Genomic DNA, 22,354 nt, shown 5'->3' on the forward strand with positions numbered 1-22,354 from the left:
TGAGATTTAGATTAGCATATATATACAAAAGAAAACAATAATCCATTGAAACCCATTCCTTCATCTAACACAACACAAGATGCTTCTTGCCCTATCTAAGTTTCTGAATCTTTTGACCTTAGATAGCATCATCACACATGACCAACATGAGTTCATCGAATGAAAGCTTTTATTTTACACACCCATAAATAAAAGATACAATTCTAGATTCTAGATTCCTGCTCAACTTTCTTTATGTGTGCTCTCCATCTAGAAAATACCCAGAAGAAACACTCCATCATCCCATCCCATTGATTGAAAACTCAACCACGTCATAACACTATTCAAAGTTTACGTGCAAACACTTACTACTGCTCCTACCAAAACCCATTATAAAGCAAACCTACGATGACCTGAAATATCTCAGTCAACAGTAAAACACCATATCACTTACTCTTGTTTTCATTTTATTTCTAATCACAAGTTTCAGAACGCTAACTTAGGATCAACAACTCCTGAAGCATTGCCTTCACCAGTCATAAGCTGCTCAGGGTCCTGACAAAGACACAGACACAGTTATCATTTCGAATTCATCCACAAGTGTGACTATAGATAGATGGAAACGCTTATATACCTCCATTCCCCATTTGATGTAATCTGGAGACTCACAGGCCTTATATTCATCTACCAAACTCTCGATTATGTCCCTTGATTCATCAAACTCTGAAAGATCATTGTCCTGTCCATATCAACATGTAGAACTGTCAAAGTTGGGTGGGTTGCGCTAAAAACATTGGCCAAACAAAAGCAATGCTGTCAACTTACAGCAAACATGGGAAACTTTCGGTAATTGTCCAGAAAAGCTTGCTTCTTCCTCAGTTTATCATATTGACTCAAACATTTGCTGAATAGGTGCCTGATACTAGTGTGGCTTGCTAACATAAGACCACTGACCTGAAATATGAAATACATCACCAAAATAAGAGTCTTTTTTTTGTATCTTCTAAAGCAGGAACCAGTAGCCTATGACCTCAATTGTAAGGAGTATCAACTCTCATCATGATAGATATATATAGAGTGAATATAAGATTTTACCCTATGGGCAGTTTGAACATATGGGGACTTCTTGGAAAGTGCAACCTGTTGAAAGTAAGATATGAAAAAAAATGAAATCCAACTCCATGGTCAAGCCAAAAGCGATAACTATTCTGCAGAAGTAATTCGGTTGGAACCTGTATGCTTGCAGGTCCCCACTCAATGAAATTAACAAGCTTTCTTTCTCGTATCCTTTGCAAACTCTCATGCACCTAGTATCAAGTAGTGAAATAACAAAGCCGATCACTTCAAAAAGAAAAATTAAACCAATTCATCCTCAATAAGTCAACCAAAAAACAGCCACAAGTACCTGAGTGGGATCAACTTCTCCTTGAATTATATTCAATATTGATATATACTTTGCCTGGCTGGCTTCTTTGTTTCTAGCATAAGACGAAACCATGATATTTTTTGTCTGCAAGAACTATAATGTTAGAAGAACATCTGATTCAAAAGTATTCAAAAAAATATAGGAGAAAGCAAACATCTCACCTGTAGAAGTCTTCTCATAACATCGAGCACAGTAGTTTTACGAATGACATTTGCCTGCCAAGAACAATTCAGTTAAGACAGCCAGAAAATCAATAAAATGGAGTATTGCACACTTCAGCTTTAAAAATGCCAAACATAACAGGTAGAATTCAAAGTTCAACAACAACGATAGCTTCACATAACAATATTTGTGACTGATGGTCTCAGCTATTACACTCATTGAGAAATCTAACCTGGCGTTCAACAGTCAATGGTGTATATCCTGTCATGAGGAAGTGACACCTTGGTGTTGGGATCAAAGATGCAAGCAAGCCAACCAAGTCATTATTCATGTATCCTGGATAGCGCAATGTTGTTGTGCTAGCAGACATCACAGTTGAGACTAGAGAATTCGTTTGAGCAAAGGTAGGATTTGTCAAATGTAGACGCTCCACAGCTATTCTTCCCAATGCAGTGTTGTCAAGGACAACAACACAATCAGCATTTAACGTAAGCCGCTTCAGAGTCAACAATGAGTTGTACGGCTGGACAACTACGTCACTCGTTTCCATCTGATTGGGAAATACACTGTATGTCTGAACCAACTTCTTGCTATAGCGATCATTCAGAGTCTCCAATAAATAGGAGCCCATACCTTCATGTGGAAAAAAGAAGAAACATTGTCACCACAAGAAGCAGTGAAGGAACATCAGAGTGTTAACTCAGTAAGGCTGCATCCCGAATTCCGCAACATCACTTATCATTGAGAAAACTACGCATTGCAGAATAGGGACCATGGATGAAGCAAGCAAAGCTAGGATAAGGATTGCCAAAGAAAGAAAAAAAGAACCTGAGCCAGTGCCGCCAGCAATAGAGTGGCAAAGAACAAAACCCTCAAGGCTGTCACTTCCATCAGCTTCTCGATCAATCATGTCCATGATTTCCTCTTCAACACCCTTCCCCTGGTGATATCCACTGGCCCAGTTGTTTCCAGCACCACCACCATGGTCGGCAACGAAGATATTCTCGTGATTGTAAAGATTGCGGTAATCACCATTCTGGATGCCGTTGATGACTCTAGGCTCCAGATCAATGAGTAGAGCTCGTGGGATATAGTGCTGGTCATCTGCTTGGTAAAAGAACACATCTTTTCTATCACCTCCCTACACACAAAACAAAAAAAAACTTAGATTTGCAGCAAGAAAAATCCACAGCCCAAAGGCAAATCTAGTCTTATCAGTCATCTTAATAGCTTTTCTCAGCACAATACGTCATATACTATGAGGGGAATCCGAATTAAAAAGGATAAAACCAATCACAATGGTATTCAATTCTCTCAATTAATAGGATTTCGAAGCAATCAGACTTGTAAAATACCTAAAACTCTTAAATACACGATTCAAAAAAAAAAAAAAAAATTGGTTAAGAAGAAGAAGAAGAGGGACCTGAGTAGCGAAGTCCTCGAGAATACCATCTTTACTGATGCCGTGCTCGAGGCAGAGCTGTTTCCAAAACTCCATCCCGATCTGGTTCCCACATTGTCCAACCTGAAGCGTAATAATCTCCCTCGGCATCTCTCCTTCCTTAGTCTTAGTCCAGATAGTTGTTGCGGTAACTAGGGTTTCGAGAGGAAGAAGATGAAGCAATGAAAATGATTAAAATTAGCTCTCTCCCTCTCTCTCTCTCTCTCTCTGGCGCGGATACCTTTTTAAAAGTCGATCAATGGATTTTTTACAAAACAGCTAATTTTATTTATTTTGTTTTTGCGCAGCGGAGAAGATAAAATTTTACTAACTACTACAGTACTACTACCCCGACTCTGACTAAACTCGGCATAGGCTAAGCGTGTTATCACTAAAATAAACCATGCTAATTAAAGCCACACTCTCTCAGCTAGTTGCTAACGTGTGCTGCTTACTCTTATTGGGCCTATCATCATTGTTTGTATTTGTTTGGCCCATTAAATTTTCGAGAAAAGAAGAATTTTTATAAACAGGTGAGAAGGGAATTCGAATAATTATCATAGCCTTCACCTAAATTGTACTCTATTTCTTTTCCTTTGATCTTGAAATATATGCATGAATGATAGATTGAGAAAATAAACCAAATTCAGCCACCATCTTTTTTTTTTTAATTTATCAAATCTCTTTCTTTCTTTTTTTTGTCTAAACCAGTCTCACTAGAATTGTAACAAATCTAAGCTCTATCTACTAGTCTAGGGTCAATCAAAATAAATAGTATTGGATTTTCAATTGGTTCACTAAAACCTTTGTTTGTAACACCGGTTTAGTCGAATGTGTCTTTGGTGTATTTTTGTTCTTTGCTTTTTAGTTAATTTTTTATGCCACCTCTATCAGTCTCCTATGCCATTTCAAATGTTTTGACTTTGAGATACGATTTTTTGTATATGTTAATCATTTCGTAATGTAAAAAAAACAACAATATATCCATTAATCGTCAGAAACAGAAACAAATCTCGCCAGCTAGGATGTTATAAAACCATACGACCAAGAAAAACAAAAAACTAGAGGAAGAAAACAAAAAACCTTAAAACACTTAAAAATAAAAAGACACACACTCGCTGTCAGAAATCTACATCGAGAAACACACACTGCTTAGTGCTTACACACACATAATTCCTGAAAAACACCACAGAGAAAACGAAGAATACTATGGTGGCCGAGGATGATGATCGTATACTGTGGGATTGTGGAAGTCCACTCTACGATTCCTACGAGCTCGTCTCTCTTACTCACATCATCGAACGCCATTTCATGTCTCTCCCTTCTCTCGCCGGCACCGGCAAAATGTATTGTTCTCGAACGCCGTCCGATCTGGGGGAAAAGTCGAATCGCACCGCCAGCGCCGTGGTGGATCTCTGCTGCTCCTCTGATTCCACGGCTCGTAAATTAATGTGGGGTGTCTTCCGGACCAAGTGGTGGAAGAGAGCCAAAAACGCCGAAGAAGTCGTCGATGATTACAATAAGAAGAAGAAGAAGAGGATGTTTTGTCGGATCCTCTCTGGCATAAGGGTTCCTACTCCTACAACAAGATCTCCTTCTTCGAAGATGTGATTTTCCTTTCTCCTTTTTTTTTGTTTTTTATATACTTTGCTCGCTCTTCATTCACAAGATATAGTAATAATTACTTGTTCATGTCATGTGTAATATTTTGAAATTAAATCGAATAAACTGTACTGAAAACGGGATATACATTTTAATTGATTCACTGATTATAAATGCACAGTAAATTGGTGTACATCATATATTGGAAAAGTTCTGAAACGTATATTTAGAGTGAAACGTGGATCAACATGCAAATCAACCTTTACATTGGGAAACATAAAAAGATAGAAATGAATAATAGAGGAGTCGTTTTGGCAATTGCCATTATTCTTAACAGTTCAAGAAGTGTCAGAAGAAATGGGTGGAAAACACAAGTAAAACAACACAAGGACAAAACATGTGAAGCGATTGTGTATAATTGTGCATGAGTCTTCTGACATTATTCTAACATGCAAATGATTATTGTTGACTCTTAGTCAATGATTTTTATTATGTCGTCTATTAAGAAGTAGTAAGAACTTGGTAAATTTGTAATTTGTTTTTTTTTTTTTTTTTAAGGAATGAGTAAGGCCGCAGATGGGCTTCATGATCAAAATCTCTTATTGGCCCATATGTATGATGAAAATTTGAACAGAGTTTAGAAAAGGCTGTATACTGTAGTTTGTTTTCCCGTTATAATATTACTTTAGCCGTTACAACATAAAATGCTTCATCTATAAAGTGTAATCTTTTAAAGCATAAGATCTGAGCGAGCATCTTCAAAAGATTGATACTTCTTTATATCTTATCGTTACAAACTTGTGAATTCCATCTGTTCATCTAATAGTATACTTAAAACAGCGAAAAGTTATATAAATTATTACACTTCAATTTATCATCATCATAACTACAATAAGGCAGCTGAAGAAAGAAAGAAAGAAAGAAAGAAGAATTTTACCAAAAAAAAAAAAAAAAAAAATTTGGAAGACATCACAGTAATAATGAAGTTCACAAGAAAGTGTAGAGATAAATGAGAAATAGACCACCAGATGTAGGCTATTATTGCATAATCCATTACCAATTGTTGTCTCAAAAAAGCAGTAAAGTCTCTCGTTTCCAGCATCCACTTCATAGTTAATTGAGGCTCCACATTATTCAATTTGACCATAGATGGTACTGTATAATACTAATAGTCTATTATTAATAACCAAAAGAAGCAATTTTGTTGAGATCAAACAAATTAAATGGGGGATTAAGAAAATCAAAATATATATATATATATGTAAAAAGTGTTCCACCAAAACTGCATTTTTTTAAAAATCGGCTGTGGTTAGTACTCACTAGTAAGTAAGATAAGATCCAGTTTCTTCTTAAAGTAAAAAGTCATAAAACTAAAGAAAAAAGAGAGTTAGAGAAAACAGTCAAAAAAGAAACACAAGAAGAGAAAATGTGGTGAAGCTTCTGCGCTTCGATGGATGAGTGGGTGGGTCTCTCTCTCTGTACGTTTGGTATGGCATTGGGTTCCACTATATATGTTTGTTTGTTGTACACACACACACTTTGGACCACTTTTAATTTAACGTTCCTCTTCTTTGACCCTTTTTTTTTCCTTCTAACATCTCAGTTTATATTTTAAAATCTAATTGGCTGATTTTGTTTTCTTGTAAGTTATGAATGATATATACTTGTAATCTTTTTAGTCTGTCACATCTTTTAACAAAGGCCAAAACCCTGCTTTTTTTTTTTTTTTTTTACATCAGTGGTCGCTCGCTGACATAGAGAAGCTATAAAGAAAAGCTATATTATGTATTTATGTATATATGGTTGTTATAAAAAGCAAAAGGGAAAAGCAAAAGTTTTTTATTTTATTTTTGGGCCGGTCATTTATTTTTCTTTGTAATTACCATTTTGGTTGGTAACTCTTGATTGTGTTTCATAAATCCTCACTGAAAAAAAAAAGATAATACACGTCAGCATAAACACTAGTAACTACCGGCAGAGAATCAGACGGAACTAAGAGAGTGTCGCCGTTAGTAAAAAAAGAAATCGGAGTTTTGATATACGGCGTACGAATCTGACCAGTGTGTGTGTGTATGTGGTCTGTGGTTGCGTCACAGCTCACTCCTCTGATCAGTGAGAGGGAATAATGAAGGCAACCCAACCAACTACAACTACTACTTGTAGTAAACGCTCACTGTGAAAACGCCGGCGTTTCAATTAATGTAATTGGGTAAAAAAAATAAAAAATACGGCGTCGTTTCTTTTCCGAGAGATGTTTTGTTGGTTTTTTTTTTATTGTATAATTCATCTGTGCCGTGTGAAAAGGAGCGAAATTTAGCAGAAACAAAGCATAAAACACCACTCTTTTTCTCCCAACAAGACCAAAAACTTCGAACTCAACGAGAGAGAGAACGAACTATTAACCAAAACGAGATAGAGACAGAGAGAGATTCCATAGTTTTTATTTTTATTTTCTTTTTCTTTGAGAAACAGAACACCATTTTTCTCTCCTCTGTCTTTCTCTCTTCTTCCGGTTTGGTTTTCCCGAGAAATTCTAGGCAGAAAAGAAGGGATCGAGTAGCAGAAGCTAAACCTCAACAATCAAGAAGATAGCTCTGAGCTCAAAGGTTTCATTTTTTTATTTTCTCTCTTTCTTCTAAATCTGTTTCCTTTTTCTTTCTTTTTTCTCCACTGTTGTTGTAAAGTCATATTCTTCGTTCTGGGTTTCTTCTTCTTTCTGATTCCTGTATGATTTTCTAGTTATCAGACGTATTCTGGGTTCGTTTAATTGGATATTAAATGACCGAGTCGACCAAAGTAAGGCTTGTTCGTTGCCCCAAGTGTGAGAATCTCTTATCAGAGCCTGAAGATTCCCCCTTTTTCCAGTGCGGTGGCTGCTTCACCGTTCTTCGTGGTATGTATGCTCTCTCTTCTTCACACCTTTTTTTTTTTTTTGGTTGTTCTTGTTTTCATGTTTATTAAGATCGAAGCTTATTAGCTTATGCTCTGGTTTTGGTTTGATTCGAATTAAGTAGTTCTCTTATTGCTTTGGCCTAAAAGAGACTTGGTTTACATACAGCCAAAATCAAGGAGCGTGAAGCAGATTCTGTTTCAGACAAGTCCGTAGAAGATGGAGCCAAACCTGTTTCAGTTAACTCTGCTAGTTCCCCAGAGAAAGCAATTGTGGATTCTAGTGAAACTTCCTCTGACTCTGATGTTCCATCGATTTCTGCTTCTATGAGACACCAGCAAAATGTTCCAGTTGCTGTTGAAAGTGATGATCCTTGTTCTAAAGCTGAACAAGGTAACAGATCTATATTATTAGGGGATAAGGATGACCCGAATTCTCAATCGGGGAGACAAGACTCGGGTTTGGATCGGTTTAGGAAAAGAACAACCAAGAGATGTGATTCTGATAGTGTCACCAACAGATTATCTACTTCTAAGTACCCTTGTGATGAGGGCACTTCGTCTTCTACTAACTATTTTCCAGATTCACTTCATGAGTTCCAGAAACATTTGAAAGATCAGAGCAATGAAGCAATCGAGCAAGATCGAGCTGGACTTCTGAGACAGTTGGAAAAGCTCAAAGAACAGCTTGTTCAGTCTTGCAATGTGGCTGGTGACAAACCTAGAGAACATGTTCCTAGTTCTTCGGCTACCACGGGGTTGAACAAGGGGCCTCCTATGCGGTTTCATAGTTCGGGAAATCATGCTGTTGGAGGTCTTTCTTACTACCATCAACAAACCCAACCACAATTTCCTTACAACAACAACAGTAATGAAGTCCCTATGCACCATAGTCTGATGCATCCTTCTTATGGAGACCCTCACAGGTTCCCAATGCATGGAAGAGGTCCTCATCCGCTGCAACTATCTCATCCCTACTTCTCTGGACAATTTGTTGGTAATAATAACAATGGTCAGGATCTCTTTGACGCATACCCGCAGCAGAACGGGAATTTTCATCACTCATCTTGCTCTTGTTACCATTGTTTTGACAACAAATACTGGCGAGGTTCAGCACCAGCGATCCCTGATGCACCCTACAACGCCGGTTTTTATCCTCATGAGAGCGTTATGGGTTTTGCTCCACAGCATAATCCTAGAACTTACGCTTCTCGTGGTGGTTTACAGCCTCATGGCAGATGGCCTAGTAACTTCAGCGATGCTCAAATGGACGCTCTTTCACGGATACGTCCACCTAGAGTTGTTTTATCAGGCGGCTCTCGTCATATCCGCCCTTTGGCAGGTGGTGCTCCATTTATAACTTGTCAAAACTGCCTTGAGCTTCTGCAGTTGCCAAAGAAACCAGAGGCTGGCACAAAGAAACAGCAAAAAGTGAGATGCGGAGCATGTTCATGTTTGATAGATTTATCTGTTGTTGATAACAAATTTGTTCTATCGACAAACACAGCTTCAACAAGACAAGGAGAACCCCGTGGAGCTGCTGATTACGCTTCTAATGACTATGATCTTCTCGGTTATGTGTTTCATTCGCTGGATGATGAACCAAGAGATCTTCCGGGATTGATTTCAGACAAGTCTCAAGATATGCAACACGTTCATTCTCATTCCGCTAGCCTTTCCGAGGGCGAGCTAAGCTCAGACAGCCTGACAGCTAAGCCACTAGCTCAAGCTCAAGAGTCTCCTGTTCACGATAACTTTGTTGATTACTCTTCGATCAATCACGACCGGTCTGGAGCAGGCAGCCGTAGCTCTCGTTCAGAACATGACAAGGTCGCACTGAGCAAGACGACAGCAATGAGACAGAACTCAATGAAAGAGGTTTCACTTGCAAGTGAGATGGAAGTTAACTTCAACGATTACCCTCACCATAACAGTGGAGCATCGAAAGATCAGCAGCAAAGAGCCAAGAAGATCGGATTTGCGAGCATTGTGAAGAAAAGCTTCAAGGATCTGACAAAATCTATTCAGAATGATGAAGGGAACAAAAGCAATGTTTCGATAAATGGACACCTTTTAACCGAACGTCTGCTGAGAAAAGCAGAGAAGCAAGCCGGAGCCATTCAGCCAGGAAACTACTGGTAATTATTGTTCAGGCCTTTTATGATCATCTTCTTCATGACTCCTTTTGTTAATGAGTTTTGGGGACTTTTCATTCTAGGTATGATTACAGAGCTGGATTTTGGGGAGTAATGGGAGGTCCAGGCCTTGGAATATTACCGGTAATTACATTTTTTTTTTTGAATATATTGCTTCATGTCACAATATGTTTCTTAAGAAGTTATGAAAAGTAAGAATCATTTGTTTCACTTTTTGTTGCAGCCATTCATAGAAGAGCTCAATTATCCAATGCCAGAGAACTGCTCAGGTGGAACTACGGGAGTGCTTGTGAACGGAAGAGAGCTTCATCGTAAAGATTTGGACTTGCTTGCGGGTAGAGGACTTCCTCCAGACAGAGATAGATCCTACATTGTTGACATTACTGGTAGAGTCATTGATGAAGACACTGGTGAAGAGCTCGATTGCCTCGGGAAACTAGCTCCAACGTAAGCCATTTTACATCACTCTTTTGTTGCTTTGGCTCTTTCTTCACAGGAAAGAAAGATATGTGATCTGGCTGGTTTGTTGATGATGCAGGATTGAGAAATTAAAGCGTGGGTTTGGGATGAGACTTCCAAAGAGAGCAACGTGAAGGAAGACAAGACGAGAGATGTATTTAGCTGAATATATCTTTGTTTAACATCTCCTGAAAATTTAGAGAGCTTTATGTATTTATTTATTTAGAAATTGGTATCATTTTTTCCGAGTTTAATTCTTAAGACTCCTTCAATCAAAATTTGCTATATAGAACAATTGAAGATATGTCTTACTCTTTTAAATAAACTAGAAAAGGAGATTAACAGCACAATTTTTCCTCTGCTGCTTAATCATACATTCATTCATACACACATATAACTTGATAAGCCCTACTATATATATGGCCAGGGGACTATTACAGCCCGATCACTTTTTAAGCCCAAAAACTAGAAGATAAGAGACTTGTTGGGCAAAGTTTATCTCTATGTAAGTTTACATGAAGAAGAATAAGATAGTAATAAAGTATCAATTAATACCAATTAGGCAATTTTTATTTTTTGTCTTTTGCAAAATCTTTTTCTTTCCATGGTCTGTTATTTAGAAGTTCGCAAACCCCTCCCCCAAGGATTAGGTTTTTTAAAAAGAAATTTGAGGGAAAGAAACACATGTGAACAAAAGAAAACTTCCAAGAGGCAACCAGCCATGTCTCTGCTTCTCAGCCACCTCTCGAAGCTCTCTTCCCGGAAAACACCTGCACTCGTCGTAAGATTCTCTTCTCTTCTCTCCAATGGCTTGGTACGTGTTCAGTGTTCTGTAATATCTCCTTGTAATAATTGTGATTGTTACTACGCAGAGACACCTCTCAGCTCGTTCTTGCTCCACTTCCATTTTAGGAAACACCTTTCCATTTGTTATCGCCGGTGCTCAACATTGTGGATCTACTTTGAGGGACGGAGATATCGGAAATCTCAAGATATGTAAAAATATTAATCTCGATTCGTTTACTCTTACAGAAAAGAAGGTACCTATGAAGTTGGTGGAGGAAATGGGAACGGTAGGAGCATCCAATGGATGGGTTGCTACACTGAAGGAAGGAGTAGTGTGTCTCCAAGATGATCTAAACCCAATTGCGTCTGATATTGATCCAAAGCGCATTTCGTTGCCTCCTCTTGTTACTCTGCCTCATTGCCAAACGCAAGTGGTAACCAATGTGGCCATGTCATCCTCTTCTCCCGAGGATGAAGACTGTGTTGTAGCTATCAAGTTCTTGGGACCTCAGCTAAGCTTATGTAGGCCTGCTCGAAGCTCTGAGTGGACCAACATAAGAATCACAGACCCGGGTTTCTTCAGTTCACGTGTCATGTATTCCAAGAGAGATGAGATGTTCTCCATGCCAGCTTCAAGAGGCGCATACATAGGGTCATGGAATATTGGAGAAGCCCCAATGATTCAGCAGTTGCGGTATCTAGATTTTCTCGAGTTGGTGCAGTCAAAGTGGGAGTTGTTGGATTCGTGTAGCAGGAGCGAACACTTGGTGGAATCAAGACCCACCGGTGAAACTTTTCTTGTTAAATGGTACACCAAGAGAAACCTCCGTTTTGAAGGGAGAGTGCTAATAAACCGTTTCGTGGTATTCAAAATAGACGAGGAAGGAAACGCTGAGTTCACTAGTGACATTGGAGATCTCTGCATCTTCCTCTCCGAGGCTGAACCTTTCTGTGTCCGGGCTAGCGAGTGTCAAAAACCCCCAAACTCCCTCTTTTTCTTGTGTCCCGAATACCACGGAAATGTCAAACTCGACTACTACGATTGTTATCCGCATGCTGTTTATCGCACTTATCCTGTGCCTTACTATATTTAGGGCTATTGTTATCATCCTAAAAATACCTCACTATATGTTTTATTGCTTTCTTCTTGAATGTGAATCAGATTTGATCCAACTATTTTTCTAAGTGTTTATTCTTCATCTGCTTTATTTGTTTACTTCTTTCGTGCATGTAAACCTCTGTTTCTTATAGTCTCATATGTATATGTTTTGTTATCCAAGACCAAGACAAATTTCACAATTTTCCTAAGAAATTCTACCACCTCTCATCCACACACACACACAACAACAAAAAAAACTATGAAACTTAATTATACAACATAGCTTCAAATAATTAATATTCTGCACTGTGGCAGCAATCAAAAATCAAAGGCTATATTTATCATGCATCAAAACATAAAAACAGCAGCCTAAATTGTCAGAAGAACAACAAACAAGTAACAACCATAGTAAACAATAATACATAGAAACCTATCAATTCAAAAATTTCAAGGTCCAGTCACATCAAATGTAAAGAAAGAAAAAATACATAACTTAATCAACCCAATTACAAGTAAGTGAAGCAAAGGCGATATTGATTAAGAGCATATACTATAATTTTTTAAAAAAGCCAAGAAGACTCAAAATTGCAGAGATGGGCTATTCCGGAGTCGTGGAGACCCTTGAAAAATATGATGTTTGGAGAACGATCATGCAAGCTAGACTCGACACATATAGCTTCAGCCTTGGAGTGGAGAGAGATACAGAGATTTCCAATGTAACTAGTGTGCACCGCGTTTCCTTCCTCGTCTATTTTGAATACGATGAAACGCTGCGTCTCCTTTCTACGAAAGTGGCTCCTCGTGTACCACTTAACCAGAAAAGTTTCACCGGTGCGTCCACATTCCACCAAGTGTTCGCTCGTGCAATACGAATTCAAGCGCTCCCAATCTGATTGCTCCAGCTCGGGAAACTCTTTAAACCACAACTGCTTCACCTTGTGTTTGTGTAACTCATCATCTTCTCCAAGATTCCATGATCCAATGTAGGAGCCTCCGGAAGCAGGCATGGAGAACATATCATCTCTCTCGGAATAAATGACACGGGAATTGAAGAAACTCGGGTCTGTGATTCTTATGTTGGTCCACTCAGAGCTTCGAGCAGGCCTACATAAGCTGAGTTGAGGTCCCAAGAACTTGATAGCCACAACAAAGTCTTCCTCGTCCGGGAAAAAGGAGGACAAGGCTACGTTTGTTACAATTTGGGTTTGACAATGAGGTAGAGTTACAAGGGGAGGCAGTGAGATGCGTTTTCGATCTGAATCTGGCTCATTTCCCTTTGGAGTACTCTCTTGCAGACACACTACTCCTTCCTTCAATGTAGCAACAGCTCCTTGGGATGATCCTATCGTTCCTGGATCCTCCATCAGCCTGTTACGAGGATATTCAAAAAACTCGAGGTGTCCGACACCCCCATTACGCAAAGTAGATCTGGAGGTCTTTTTCGAATAGGAAGTTGAGAAAGAACGAGCCGTGAGGTATCTCTGCGTATGTAGTAACAACAGTCACAGATATTAGAAGGAGTATTAATTACAGAACACAAAGCCATTGGAGAGAGGAGAAGAGAAGCTTACGACGAGTGCAGGTGTTTTCAGGGAAGAGAGCTTCGAGAGGCGGCTGAGAAGCAGAGACATGGCTGTCGGGAGTTTTTTTCTTGGTCCACACGTGTTTTCTTTTTCAGTGACCTTTCTCTTATTTATACAAGATAATATACAATCTTCTCACATCTCCATAATTAGATAGAGAGATGGCCTTGCTCAGCAAGTCTTTCATCTTCCAGTTTTAGGGTTTAAAAAGCTATTGGGCTCTAAATAGTCCCATAGAGCCTATTAAATAGTCTCATCTTCCAGTTTTCTAGGATCGTTTCCTACCATGAGGCACCGTACGAAGAGCCAATCTGTTTTGAACATATTTCTTAATAACTTGTTTAATGTATGAATCTATATAGTATTTGTTTTAGATAATAATGGTAACTAGTTTCTCGTGATGGAAGAAATGGATTTTTAGAAAGAAACAAAAAACATAGGAAAATAACTTAAATCAAAGACCAGTCATCATAACTTAAATCGAGAATATTTTCCAAAGAAGTGAAACACGAATCATCTGCCGGCGAATTCACGACAGAAGCAGAGGATGCAGATAACAACTCGTTGGTGATTCCAGATTCTGATGTTGTTGTAGGAGACAAATTCTCCATCAGGTTTCTCCGACCAGTTATATTCTCTGTCTCGAGATTTGAAAACGAGAACGTTCTGAAAATCTCATTCTTGTTTTCCAAGTCATCGAGACTTAACATCGTTTCTTCGAATTTCATATGTTTGATTATATCAACGGATTGCTCAGCAACATGCAGCTCATGTACGTTGTTTGGTTCTTCTTTGGGCACAGAAACAACTGAGCTTTTGGTTGTTGATAGATTGACGTTACATGTGTGACTCTTTAAATACTTGACTTCGTAACACGACGGATCTGCATCTGATTTCTGTACTTGCTTCACCGCTAAACAACCTCGTGTGAATCGATGCGTACATCTATAATATCCTCTGTATTAAGAAAACAGAGTAAATTAGTTTTCAAAATTTGGCAATGTCCACACAAAAGCAAAAACAAAAAATGGAAAGTTTATATATATATATATATATATGTATATTGTATTTACCTAGGGTTTTCGGATCCGTGAATATCTTTCTGACCATATTTTCTCCAGCAATAACCATCATCAAGTTGAAGTTCCTTCTTGTCTTGTTCCAACACATATGTTAACTTTCTCGGACCATTTTTTCTCCAATGTTCTTCTGCAAATCAAGAATCAAACAAGAAAAGAGAATTTAGAAAAATGTCTTTAAAACACAAATAACTAATGATCTCTCTATAATTTTACCTTTTCTTGTAACGCTGATCCATTCTCTCGGGGCTTCTTCTCTTAAGAGTTTGCTGATCAAGACCCAACATAACTATTGCGTTTTCGTAAGAACGGAGGATTCCAGAGATCAGACTCTTGTTTGATTCTTTAGAGGAGAAAGGGTTTTTCAAATCCTTCATCAACCGATTGGCTAACTCCTTCCCATGCTCCAGATCATCTTTCATCCCAAGCTTTTCTTCCACCAACGTTGTCTCTTCCTTCATTTCCATATCAGAGAAGAGAGAAGCTTTGGAGACTTTGATTAGATATCAACTTTTGTCTCTGGCTAGTGTTTATGTGTAAATGTATATATCACATATGATGTGTGTGTGTCTCTTGATTTTATTGTGTTTGTTTATTTATTTATTTTTAAAAATGGTAAAAGCTTAGGCAAGAAGGTGAGGGGAAAAGAATATGAAGTTGGAAAGAAATTGACAAAAGTTTTATGGGTTTTTCTTTCTTTCTTTTCTTTCTTTTCTTTTTTTGGGTTCTTTCTAGTTTGACTCCTTCAAACCTATTATTATCATTATTCGTGAACGGTTATATATCTATAACTATTAATTAATTCAAAGTACTACTCGATAAAAATTACAATAAATTGTATAAGATAGGCCAAGAATATTGTAAATTCTTTTAATCCGCATTATAAGATATATAGATCCCCGTCGAATGTGTGTTTTCCATGACGTAAGGGATTCGTGATGTCATTTACATATTAAATAATTTTGATATTGATCTAGTGTTAGATCGTAAAATCTCATAACAAAGTATATAGATTGGCGTTCATATACGATGAATTGATAGTGACGTGTCCATCATATGTTATTGGCGATAATGTGACATAATTAACGTTATGATGATGTTTAAACCTATAGTCTCTAGAATCTTTTTAGTATTTTAACTTTAATATCTGACTAATGTTATACCATAAATATATAAATACCTATACATGTACATACAATACTTGTGTAGATGCAATGATTCAATTACGTTATATTTCTACAACATGTGATGGGGATAAAGTGGAGGGGAAAACGATTTGTGAAAAATATGGAAGTTTCGGGGAAGAAGGACTTATTCAAAAACAAAACTTGGTGCGCGTAGAAAATGACATGATCGATCAACTTTGCTTGATCTCTTTAGATCGGTTAATTTGTTATGCGTCGTCCTATTGGCTATTCCCACGTAATGCCAATTTCGTATTATAATTTATACCATATATATATAGTTTGATTAAGATATTATTGTTTTAGAATTGTTATGCACGATCACAAGTAGATCCATCCCGGCCCTATATTAGCTTTGAGCCGAAAGAGCACGTACATATTAATTAAATCCATCATAATGTATTAATGTGGCCTAATGTGATATTTAGACCTAAATCGTAATAACTCGGAAGATTCACCAATCATGAAATTCATAACCAGTTTTAATGTAGCTATACCTGACTCTGATAAATTTGTACATCGATCAGCTTCGTAATCGTGATTTGTAATAATATCGTCATATGATATGATATTCAAAGGTGCTCAGATCCCAGTGACATGTACGTGGAAGTAGGGAAACATCATCGTATGGTTCATTAATTAGTTTCATCTTGTTTTTTTTTTTCTTTCTAATAAACACTACAAAGTTGTCAGGCTTTTCAGTGTCGTTTAATTTTGGTGAATGAGTTCTGTCGTATCGTTTGTTAAAATGAATTTTATATATAATATGTTAGTCTGATTGTATTATTAATTAATTACGTAGAAAAAGACACTACTGGTCAGTGTACTTATCGGAATCTATATATATATGATTGTATATGCCTTGCTACATTTGCATTCGTCGTTATGGAATCTTTTCTACTCTTCGAAAAATACAATTGAAAACAGTTGGACTAATTAAGTTTATAGTTTATTAACATACATGTATATAGTTTATCGATAAGATAAGACACACAAATACAACCAAAAAAATTATCAAAAAGCAGCATTTAATTTTACTTGTTCAGAATAAGACTCACGTTAATTAACCCTAAAAACTTCAGACAGAGAGCTAAATATTATTAATACAACATGCAAACAGTGTATAAACTAGCTACTTCGCTGATTACTGGGGGTGAGAAATAGCAATTTTTTAAACAACTCGATATTTTTTTCGTTTTCTTTTGCAGTCTCTGTTCCACAAAACCTAGTAGTTTTTTTTTTTTTTGGGTAATCTGTATTTGTTTTAAGAAAGCTTTCTCTAATTTGGTTTTTAAGGAAAAATATGAAAAACTATATAGAAATCTTTTTCTTTCATTATTACCAGTAAATCATGTTTTTTTTACCACACAAAGTCAGAAACCCTGAAATTCCAAGATATCTGAGAAAGTTCAAATGAACTATAGGATTTGTTTCTAAACCTAATTAAACACAACATCACGTAAAGTCGTAAAGTCATAATAAACAATGTCCTACACTATTTTAATTAGATATCTTCGAAACACGGTTGGTGATTATTAAACAAGACTGTTTTTTTATTTGTCTTCCACATGGGGTTAAAATATAGAAATACAAACTTCACCACAGTGATATTTATATATTAACTAAACAACAAAAGCATATCCTTCGATTCATCAGTACTTTGTAAAAAAGCAGCCGTGTTTCATAAGCCAGTACCTCTCTATCACCTCCGGCGTACGCCCCGGGATCCTACCGGCTATCAACGACCACCTACTCGCCACGTGTTATATCACAATATTATTATATATGAAATTATCCTTTGAAAATGAGTAGAGACAATGGAGATCAACACACATATACTTTTGAAAATATCATAATCGTAAATCAATCGAACCTGTCACCGACAAGTTTATACATCCGTAAAATGAGATCTTCTTCTTCTTCTGACATAGTCACAGCTTTCCACTCAATGCTAGTCACCTCTGCTAACACACAGATGAAAAATTAAGCTTCGAATATAAAGCAAAGGAATTACTAAAAAATAATAAAAAATAATAAAAAATAGAGAAAACGTACGTAAACCTTCGGAACATGACACATAGCTCGTCGTCTTTCTCGTATTCCACCGGCGTTTATCCATTTCCGGCTTGTCGTTGCTCGTTGTCAAGTTGTCCGAGACTTGTATATAAAGAAGAAATATAACGAAACTGGAAACAAAATAAGTGATAACTTCCTTTGTGCGTGTTACAAAAAGGTAGAGGGAAGGTGGGAAATTTAATCCATTGGACATGGACCATTATGCCACAGTTGTCGACTCTATTTTACTAGTATGTTTTTTTTTTGTTCGTATGAAATTTTGAATATTCTTTACAACAAGGTTATAAAATATTTAAATTTATGTATAGAGACTAGAGTGAAGATTATTATTAAGTAACAACAAGATTAGTACGTCGTATCATGTAACAATTACCTTGATTCAATAGGATTATAACGAAGCTTTTATACACTACAATAAAAAAATGTGGATTATGGAAAGCCACAAAAAGTATAATTTTAAAAAATATATATATATATGTACTACAGACAAGCCACATGATTAAAATCTCATAGCTTTCTATATTATAATTATAATTTTATGGGGAAATTTATTTCCTACTATATTTTTCTAATCATGTTTTCCTTATACGAAATGTCTTGCCTTAAAAAAAACAAAAATTATTGTTCGTAATAGGACTATGTTTGTTGTCGATACATTATTTTATGATGAATCAGATGATGATAGTACCGGGTTAGGTACATTCGTCATTTTCAAATTATTTTACAATGATCATTTAAGTATAGATATGTTACTACTTACCAGCGGTATTTAGTACTATGTTAGATTATTTACTTCGACTACGTAATGTCTACAAATAAAAAGGACATATTGTCACAAATTAAATACTCAATAATCTGATTATATATACTGTATATCTTTTTTATATATGGTGGTGTCATCAATACGGAGTTTGGGGTGGGGCTACAATAAAGGTGGAGAACTGGAGATTATATGTTATTTTTTTTTTATTTTTTTTTTTAACAGCTGATTATCATTATACGTTATTTTCATTTCTTTAAAAGGGATGCTAAAAATGAAGTTATGAAAACATTTGCAAACTAGTCACTCATACAAACATTTGCAGATGCTAAAAATTAACCTGCTTTTGCGTAGAGTAGAGAACTAGAATTTAGTTTTAAAACGGCGCTTCAAACGAGTCCGGCCTTCTTTCCAAAACCTAGAATTTGTGGTTTCAAAATATAAGTTTGATTTTTAAATTATTTTTCGTAATCATCGGATCTACTAACACGTCTCACAACATTATGTTATTACGTTACGTACACGAAGGATATGTATCTGTTTCGTCCAAAACCCTAGCCGTCGTTTCAATAATTTAGTTTCTACTTTTTTCTCAAGAGCTAGCCTTCGTTGTGCCCATCCAATGATAACGTCTCTGATCCGCGGCCTCGTTATTGGTCGGCGCTTCTGCACCGCCGTGCCAAGAAGAGCGGAGGACATAATGTCAAACCCAGATTTGCGTCCTACGCAGCTATGCTTGAGAGTCTCGTACTTGATCAGATTCGTTGGAGATCTCGACACGGCGGCGAAGTACGCTCGTTTGGCTGCTTTCACCGAAATCGAATCGGAGTCGACAATAATAACATGTCAACACATCATCGGAGCCATGATGCGGGATAAAAGGTACAAGGAAGTTCACGATCTCTACTATTTCTTCTTCAGTCAGAAGCTAAAACCCAACAGCCATTGCTGCAACTACGTCATCGAATCTATTTTCCAGCAAGGTCATGTTGACGCAGCTCTCCTTTTCCACAGATGTATTGCCAATTCTGAAACGGTACACGACTACCCAAGCAACGATACTTTCAGGGTGTTGACTAAAGGGTTAGTCCACTTCGGTCGATTGGACAAAGCCCAAACCTTTCTTAGAGACAGGACATCCGATAAGATCCGCGACTACCCAGATCACGTGGCGTTCAACTATCTCATTCGCGGGTTTTTGGATCTTGGGAATTTAGACATGGCGAATCTAGTCTTGAACGAATTCAAACAGTTGTGTTATGATGCCATGTCCTATACCAAAGATATTTATCTCGATTCAATTTCAGACTTTGATAACAGAGTGGCGTTTCTGAGGGCGACATTCATGGAGTACTGGTTTAAGCAAGGTAAAAAGGTGGAAGCTATGGATTGTTACAACCGCTCTGTTCTATCAAGCATGTTAGTGCCTTGTGCCGAAACAGGTAACGCCCTTTTGGTAGTCCTGCTTAAATACGGTGAAAAAAAACTTGCTTGGGAATTGTACAATGAAATGTTGAAGAAAAGTGAACCCGACTCTGATACCATTAAGATAATGGTCGACGAGTGTTTTGATATGGGTAGATTTAAGGAGGCTGTTGACACCTACGTCGACGCTAGTGACGCATATATATATATAAAGTGTTGCCAAGGAGCAGACTCTTTCTCCTTTCCTGTATTTAGTGGCGGATACGTTATTGCAAGGTGTTGTGAAAGCGGGATCGCCGAGATGTGGGATACAGCAGAGTGTCTCTTTGTTGAAAATATCGTTAGAGATGATTTCGGATACGTTGAGGTTAGCCACCTTAAAACATTGATCGATACTTACGTGAAGGCTGGGAGAATCGACGATGCCCTAAATGTTTCCAATACGTTGTTCGATTTAGTTGTAAAGGAGGTCTTCAATCTCTTCTGAGCATTGTTCGTCGCTTTTTTTTTTTATTTACTTGTTTTAGTTAAGACTTTATAATACAGTTTTTTATTTTACTAAAATTTTTATTAAAAAAATTACTCCATTATGTAAAAAGCTTAACACTTGAGTTTACAGATTTTATTTATAGGTTTGAGTTTACAAGTCAGACCCATTATTAGAGTTTCAATGGTATGCAATGCAAAATTTGAAAACATGATTCTACGGGAAACATAATATATGATAAAGCATAAATGCAACACTTATGGCTTATGGGTCTCGATGAATAGCAAGCTTTCGGATATTTGAAATGCGCAACTTGTTCAAGGTCTTGATAGCATCATCGACTCTCCCTACTTGAACATACCCATTCATCATTGCTCTGAATGTTGGAAGGTCAGGCCCTGCCAAGAAGTCCTCTCCGTCAACGTCCGTTAACATCTCGGCGAAGAGTTTCTCTGCCTCTGACACTTTTCCATGCTCGCAGAGACACGCGATCATCGTCCTATAACATGCTTTCCGAAGCCGCTCGAGTGGCACAGTCTTTTCACTAAAATACTCGGACATTATGTTAACCGTCTCGGGATCACAGGTTTCTATCATCTCTCCAAACAATTCCCAGGCCTCTGTCTTCTTACCGTGCTCCACAAGAACTTTTAAAACCCTGTTTCCGACAATGGGTTTCAGCATTTGAGCATCTTCCAGAGTTGCGAGAATCTCCATAGCTTCCTCATCTTTGCCTTGCTTGAAACAATAGTTCATAAACGAAACGTTGAAGATGGCAAGTGCCTCGTGATAATCTCTCCGTGCAAGTTTGCTATCCAATCCTTTCCATTCCTCCAAGATTTGGCTAGCCTTTACGGAATCCCCTATATCTAAGAACCCCCGAATCAGAATGTCGTAGACCATAAAACTACTACTAGTACAGCGCATGCTCATTGATCTAACTAAACCACAAGCTTCATCGAGTCTTTTAGCATCAACCAAGCCTTTGGTGAGCATCATATATGTCTCGGTCCCTGGAACTAAACGTCCGTCGAGCAAAATGTGGCGGTAGAGCTCAAGAGCTTCGTCGACGAGACGGATGTCGCAGTTTACTTTGATAATGAAATTGCAGGAGAGCACGTTTGGGAGAATCTGAGACTCGTTGAAAAAGTAATTGAACAGAGAGAAGGCTTCGGAGTACCGTCTCCCTCTGGCGTTGCACATGGCGCTGATTACGGAATTGCAGATGAAGAGGGTGTCACTGTCGACCCGAAATTCGTCCAAGACAGCGAGGCGCGAGAGCTTCGAGGCTTTGTCGAGATTAGCCATCTCGATCATAGTCGTGACTCTGTGGCGCAGAGAAATTGGGCGGTCATCCATATCCGTGATGGAGACCGGAGCAAGCTTGAGGAGTTTGGAAGGGTCTCTTCCGAGTGGGTAAGGCTTGAACGCCTTCGCAACCGGAGCAGCCTTCGTCGAATTACGGACAATGCGGCGGAGGAGGGACATGACTTGTAAGTTAGGGTTCAATTTTGCAGGTGCGTTAAAATATCGATAATGGTAAGACATTCCTATTATATTAATCAATGTTCAAAAAATCGCTAGGCGGTAGCTAGACGCTACATAGGGGCCTAGCGCCTAAGCGGATTAGTCGGGTACTAGACGGGGAATAGGCGTTGATAAATTATTTATATATTTTAACATTTTTAAAATATATAATTATGTGACATACTCAAAAATCTTGTTTTGATGGTGAAATGCCTTCTCCCCAATCTAACTCTC

At 37.7% G+C, this 22,354-nt stretch overlaps 7 protein-coding genes and 1 pseudogene across 9 annotated transcripts; 4 read left to right on the forward strand and 4 right to left on the reverse strand.

Annotated features, from left to right (window-relative positions):
- On the reverse strand, nt 1–3,263 carry LOC17886494 (tubulin gamma-1 chain). The gene is made up of 10 exons (XM_006290977.2): nt 2,991–3,263; nt 2,396–2,708; nt 1,800–2,200; nt 1,567–1,620; nt 1,385–1,489; nt 1,212–1,286; nt 1,075–1,119; nt 805–933; nt 614–718; nt 1–534 (listed from the first exon to the last, which is right to left on the reverse strand). Exons 1-10 carry the CDS (start codon nt 3,117–3,119, stop codon nt 466–468), a joined length of 1,425 nt encoding a protein of 474 aa, XP_006291039.1. The 5' UTR covers nt 3,120–3,263; the 3' UTR covers nt 1–465.
- Nucleotides 3,264–3,961: 698 nt separating this feature from the next.
- On the forward strand, nt 3,962–4,773 carry LOC17887098. Its single transcript, XM_006293206.2, has one exon. It carries the CDS (start codon nt 4,218–4,220, stop codon nt 4,617–4,619), a length of 402 nt encoding a protein of 133 aa, XP_006293268.1. The 5' UTR covers nt 3,962–4,217; the 3' UTR covers nt 4,620–4,773.
- Nucleotides 4,774–6,967: 2,194 nt separating this feature from the next.
- Nucleotides 6,968–10,418, forward strand: LOC17885712 (protein ENHANCED DISEASE RESISTANCE 4). 2 transcript variants are annotated; one of them, XM_006290549.2, is made up of 6 exons: nt 6,968–7,216; nt 7,350–7,503; nt 7,669–9,637; nt 9,718–9,778; nt 9,879–10,102; nt 10,194–10,418. In XM_006290549.2, the coding sequence occupies exons 2-6, from the start codon at nt 7,389–7,391 to the stop codon at nt 10,246–10,248; spliced, it is 2,424 nt and encodes an 807-aa protein (XP_006290611.1). In that variant the 5' UTR covers nt 6,968–7,216; nt 7,350–7,388; the 3' UTR covers nt 10,249–10,418. The 2 variants fall into 2 exon arrangements, with proteins under 2 accessions (XP_006290611.1, XP_023638446.1); XM_023782678.1 differs by having other exon boundaries at nt 7,357–7,503.
- A 417-nt stretch (nt 10,419–10,835) lies between these two features.
- On the forward strand, nt 10,836–11,994 carry LOC17886117. Its single transcript, XM_006291285.1, has 2 exons — nt 10,836–10,928; nt 10,987–11,994. The coding sequence occupies exons 1-2, from the start codon at nt 10,836–10,838 to the stop codon at nt 11,992–11,994; spliced, it is 1,101 nt and encodes a 366-aa protein (XP_006291347.1).
- A 565-nt stretch (nt 11,995–12,559) lies between these two features.
- Nucleotides 12,560–13,630, reverse strand: LOC17885616. Its single transcript, XM_006292281.1, has 2 exons — nt 13,571–13,630; nt 12,560–13,480 (listed from the first exon to the last, which is right to left on the reverse strand). Exons 1-2 carry the CDS (start codon nt 13,628–13,630, stop codon nt 12,560–12,562), a joined length of 981 nt encoding a protein of 326 aa, XP_006292343.1.
- Nucleotides 13,631–14,026: 396 nt separating this feature from the next.
- On the reverse strand, nt 14,027–15,156 carry LOC17885925 (annotated as a pseudogene).
- A 4,135-nt stretch (nt 15,157–19,291) lies between these two features.
- On the forward strand, nt 19,292–20,783 carry LOC17885792 (pentatricopeptide repeat-containing protein At3g60980, mitochondrial). Of its 2 annotated transcripts, XM_023782223.1 has the most exons (2): nt 19,292–19,563; nt 19,696–20,783. In XM_023782223.1, exons 1-2 carry the CDS (start codon nt 19,304–19,306, stop codon nt 20,591–20,593), a joined length of 1,158 nt encoding a protein of 385 aa, XP_023637991.1. In that variant the 5' UTR covers nt 19,292–19,303; the 3' UTR covers nt 20,594–20,783. The 2 variants fall into 2 exon arrangements, with proteins under 2 accessions (XP_023637991.1, XP_006291181.1); XM_006291119.2 differs by having other exon boundaries at nt 19,292–20,783.
- LOC17884921 (pentatricopeptide repeat-containing protein At3g60960, mitochondrial) lies at nt 20,714–22,105 on the reverse strand. Its single transcript, XM_006291171.2, has one exon. The coding sequence runs from the start codon at nt 22,079–22,081 to the stop codon at nt 20,858–20,860; it is 1,224 nt and encodes a 407-aa protein (XP_006291233.1). The 5' UTR covers nt 22,082–22,105; the 3' UTR covers nt 20,714–20,857.
- Between the last annotated feature and the right edge of the window lie 249 nt (nt 22,106–22,354).

Source organism: Capsella rubella, unplaced genomic scaffold (assembly GCF_000375325.1).
Source record: "Capsella rubella cultivar Monte Gargano unplaced genomic scaffold, Caprub1_0 scaffold_5, whole genome shotgun sequence".
NCBI lineage: Eukaryota > Viridiplantae > Streptophyta > Magnoliopsida > Brassicales > Brassicaceae > Capsella > Capsella rubella.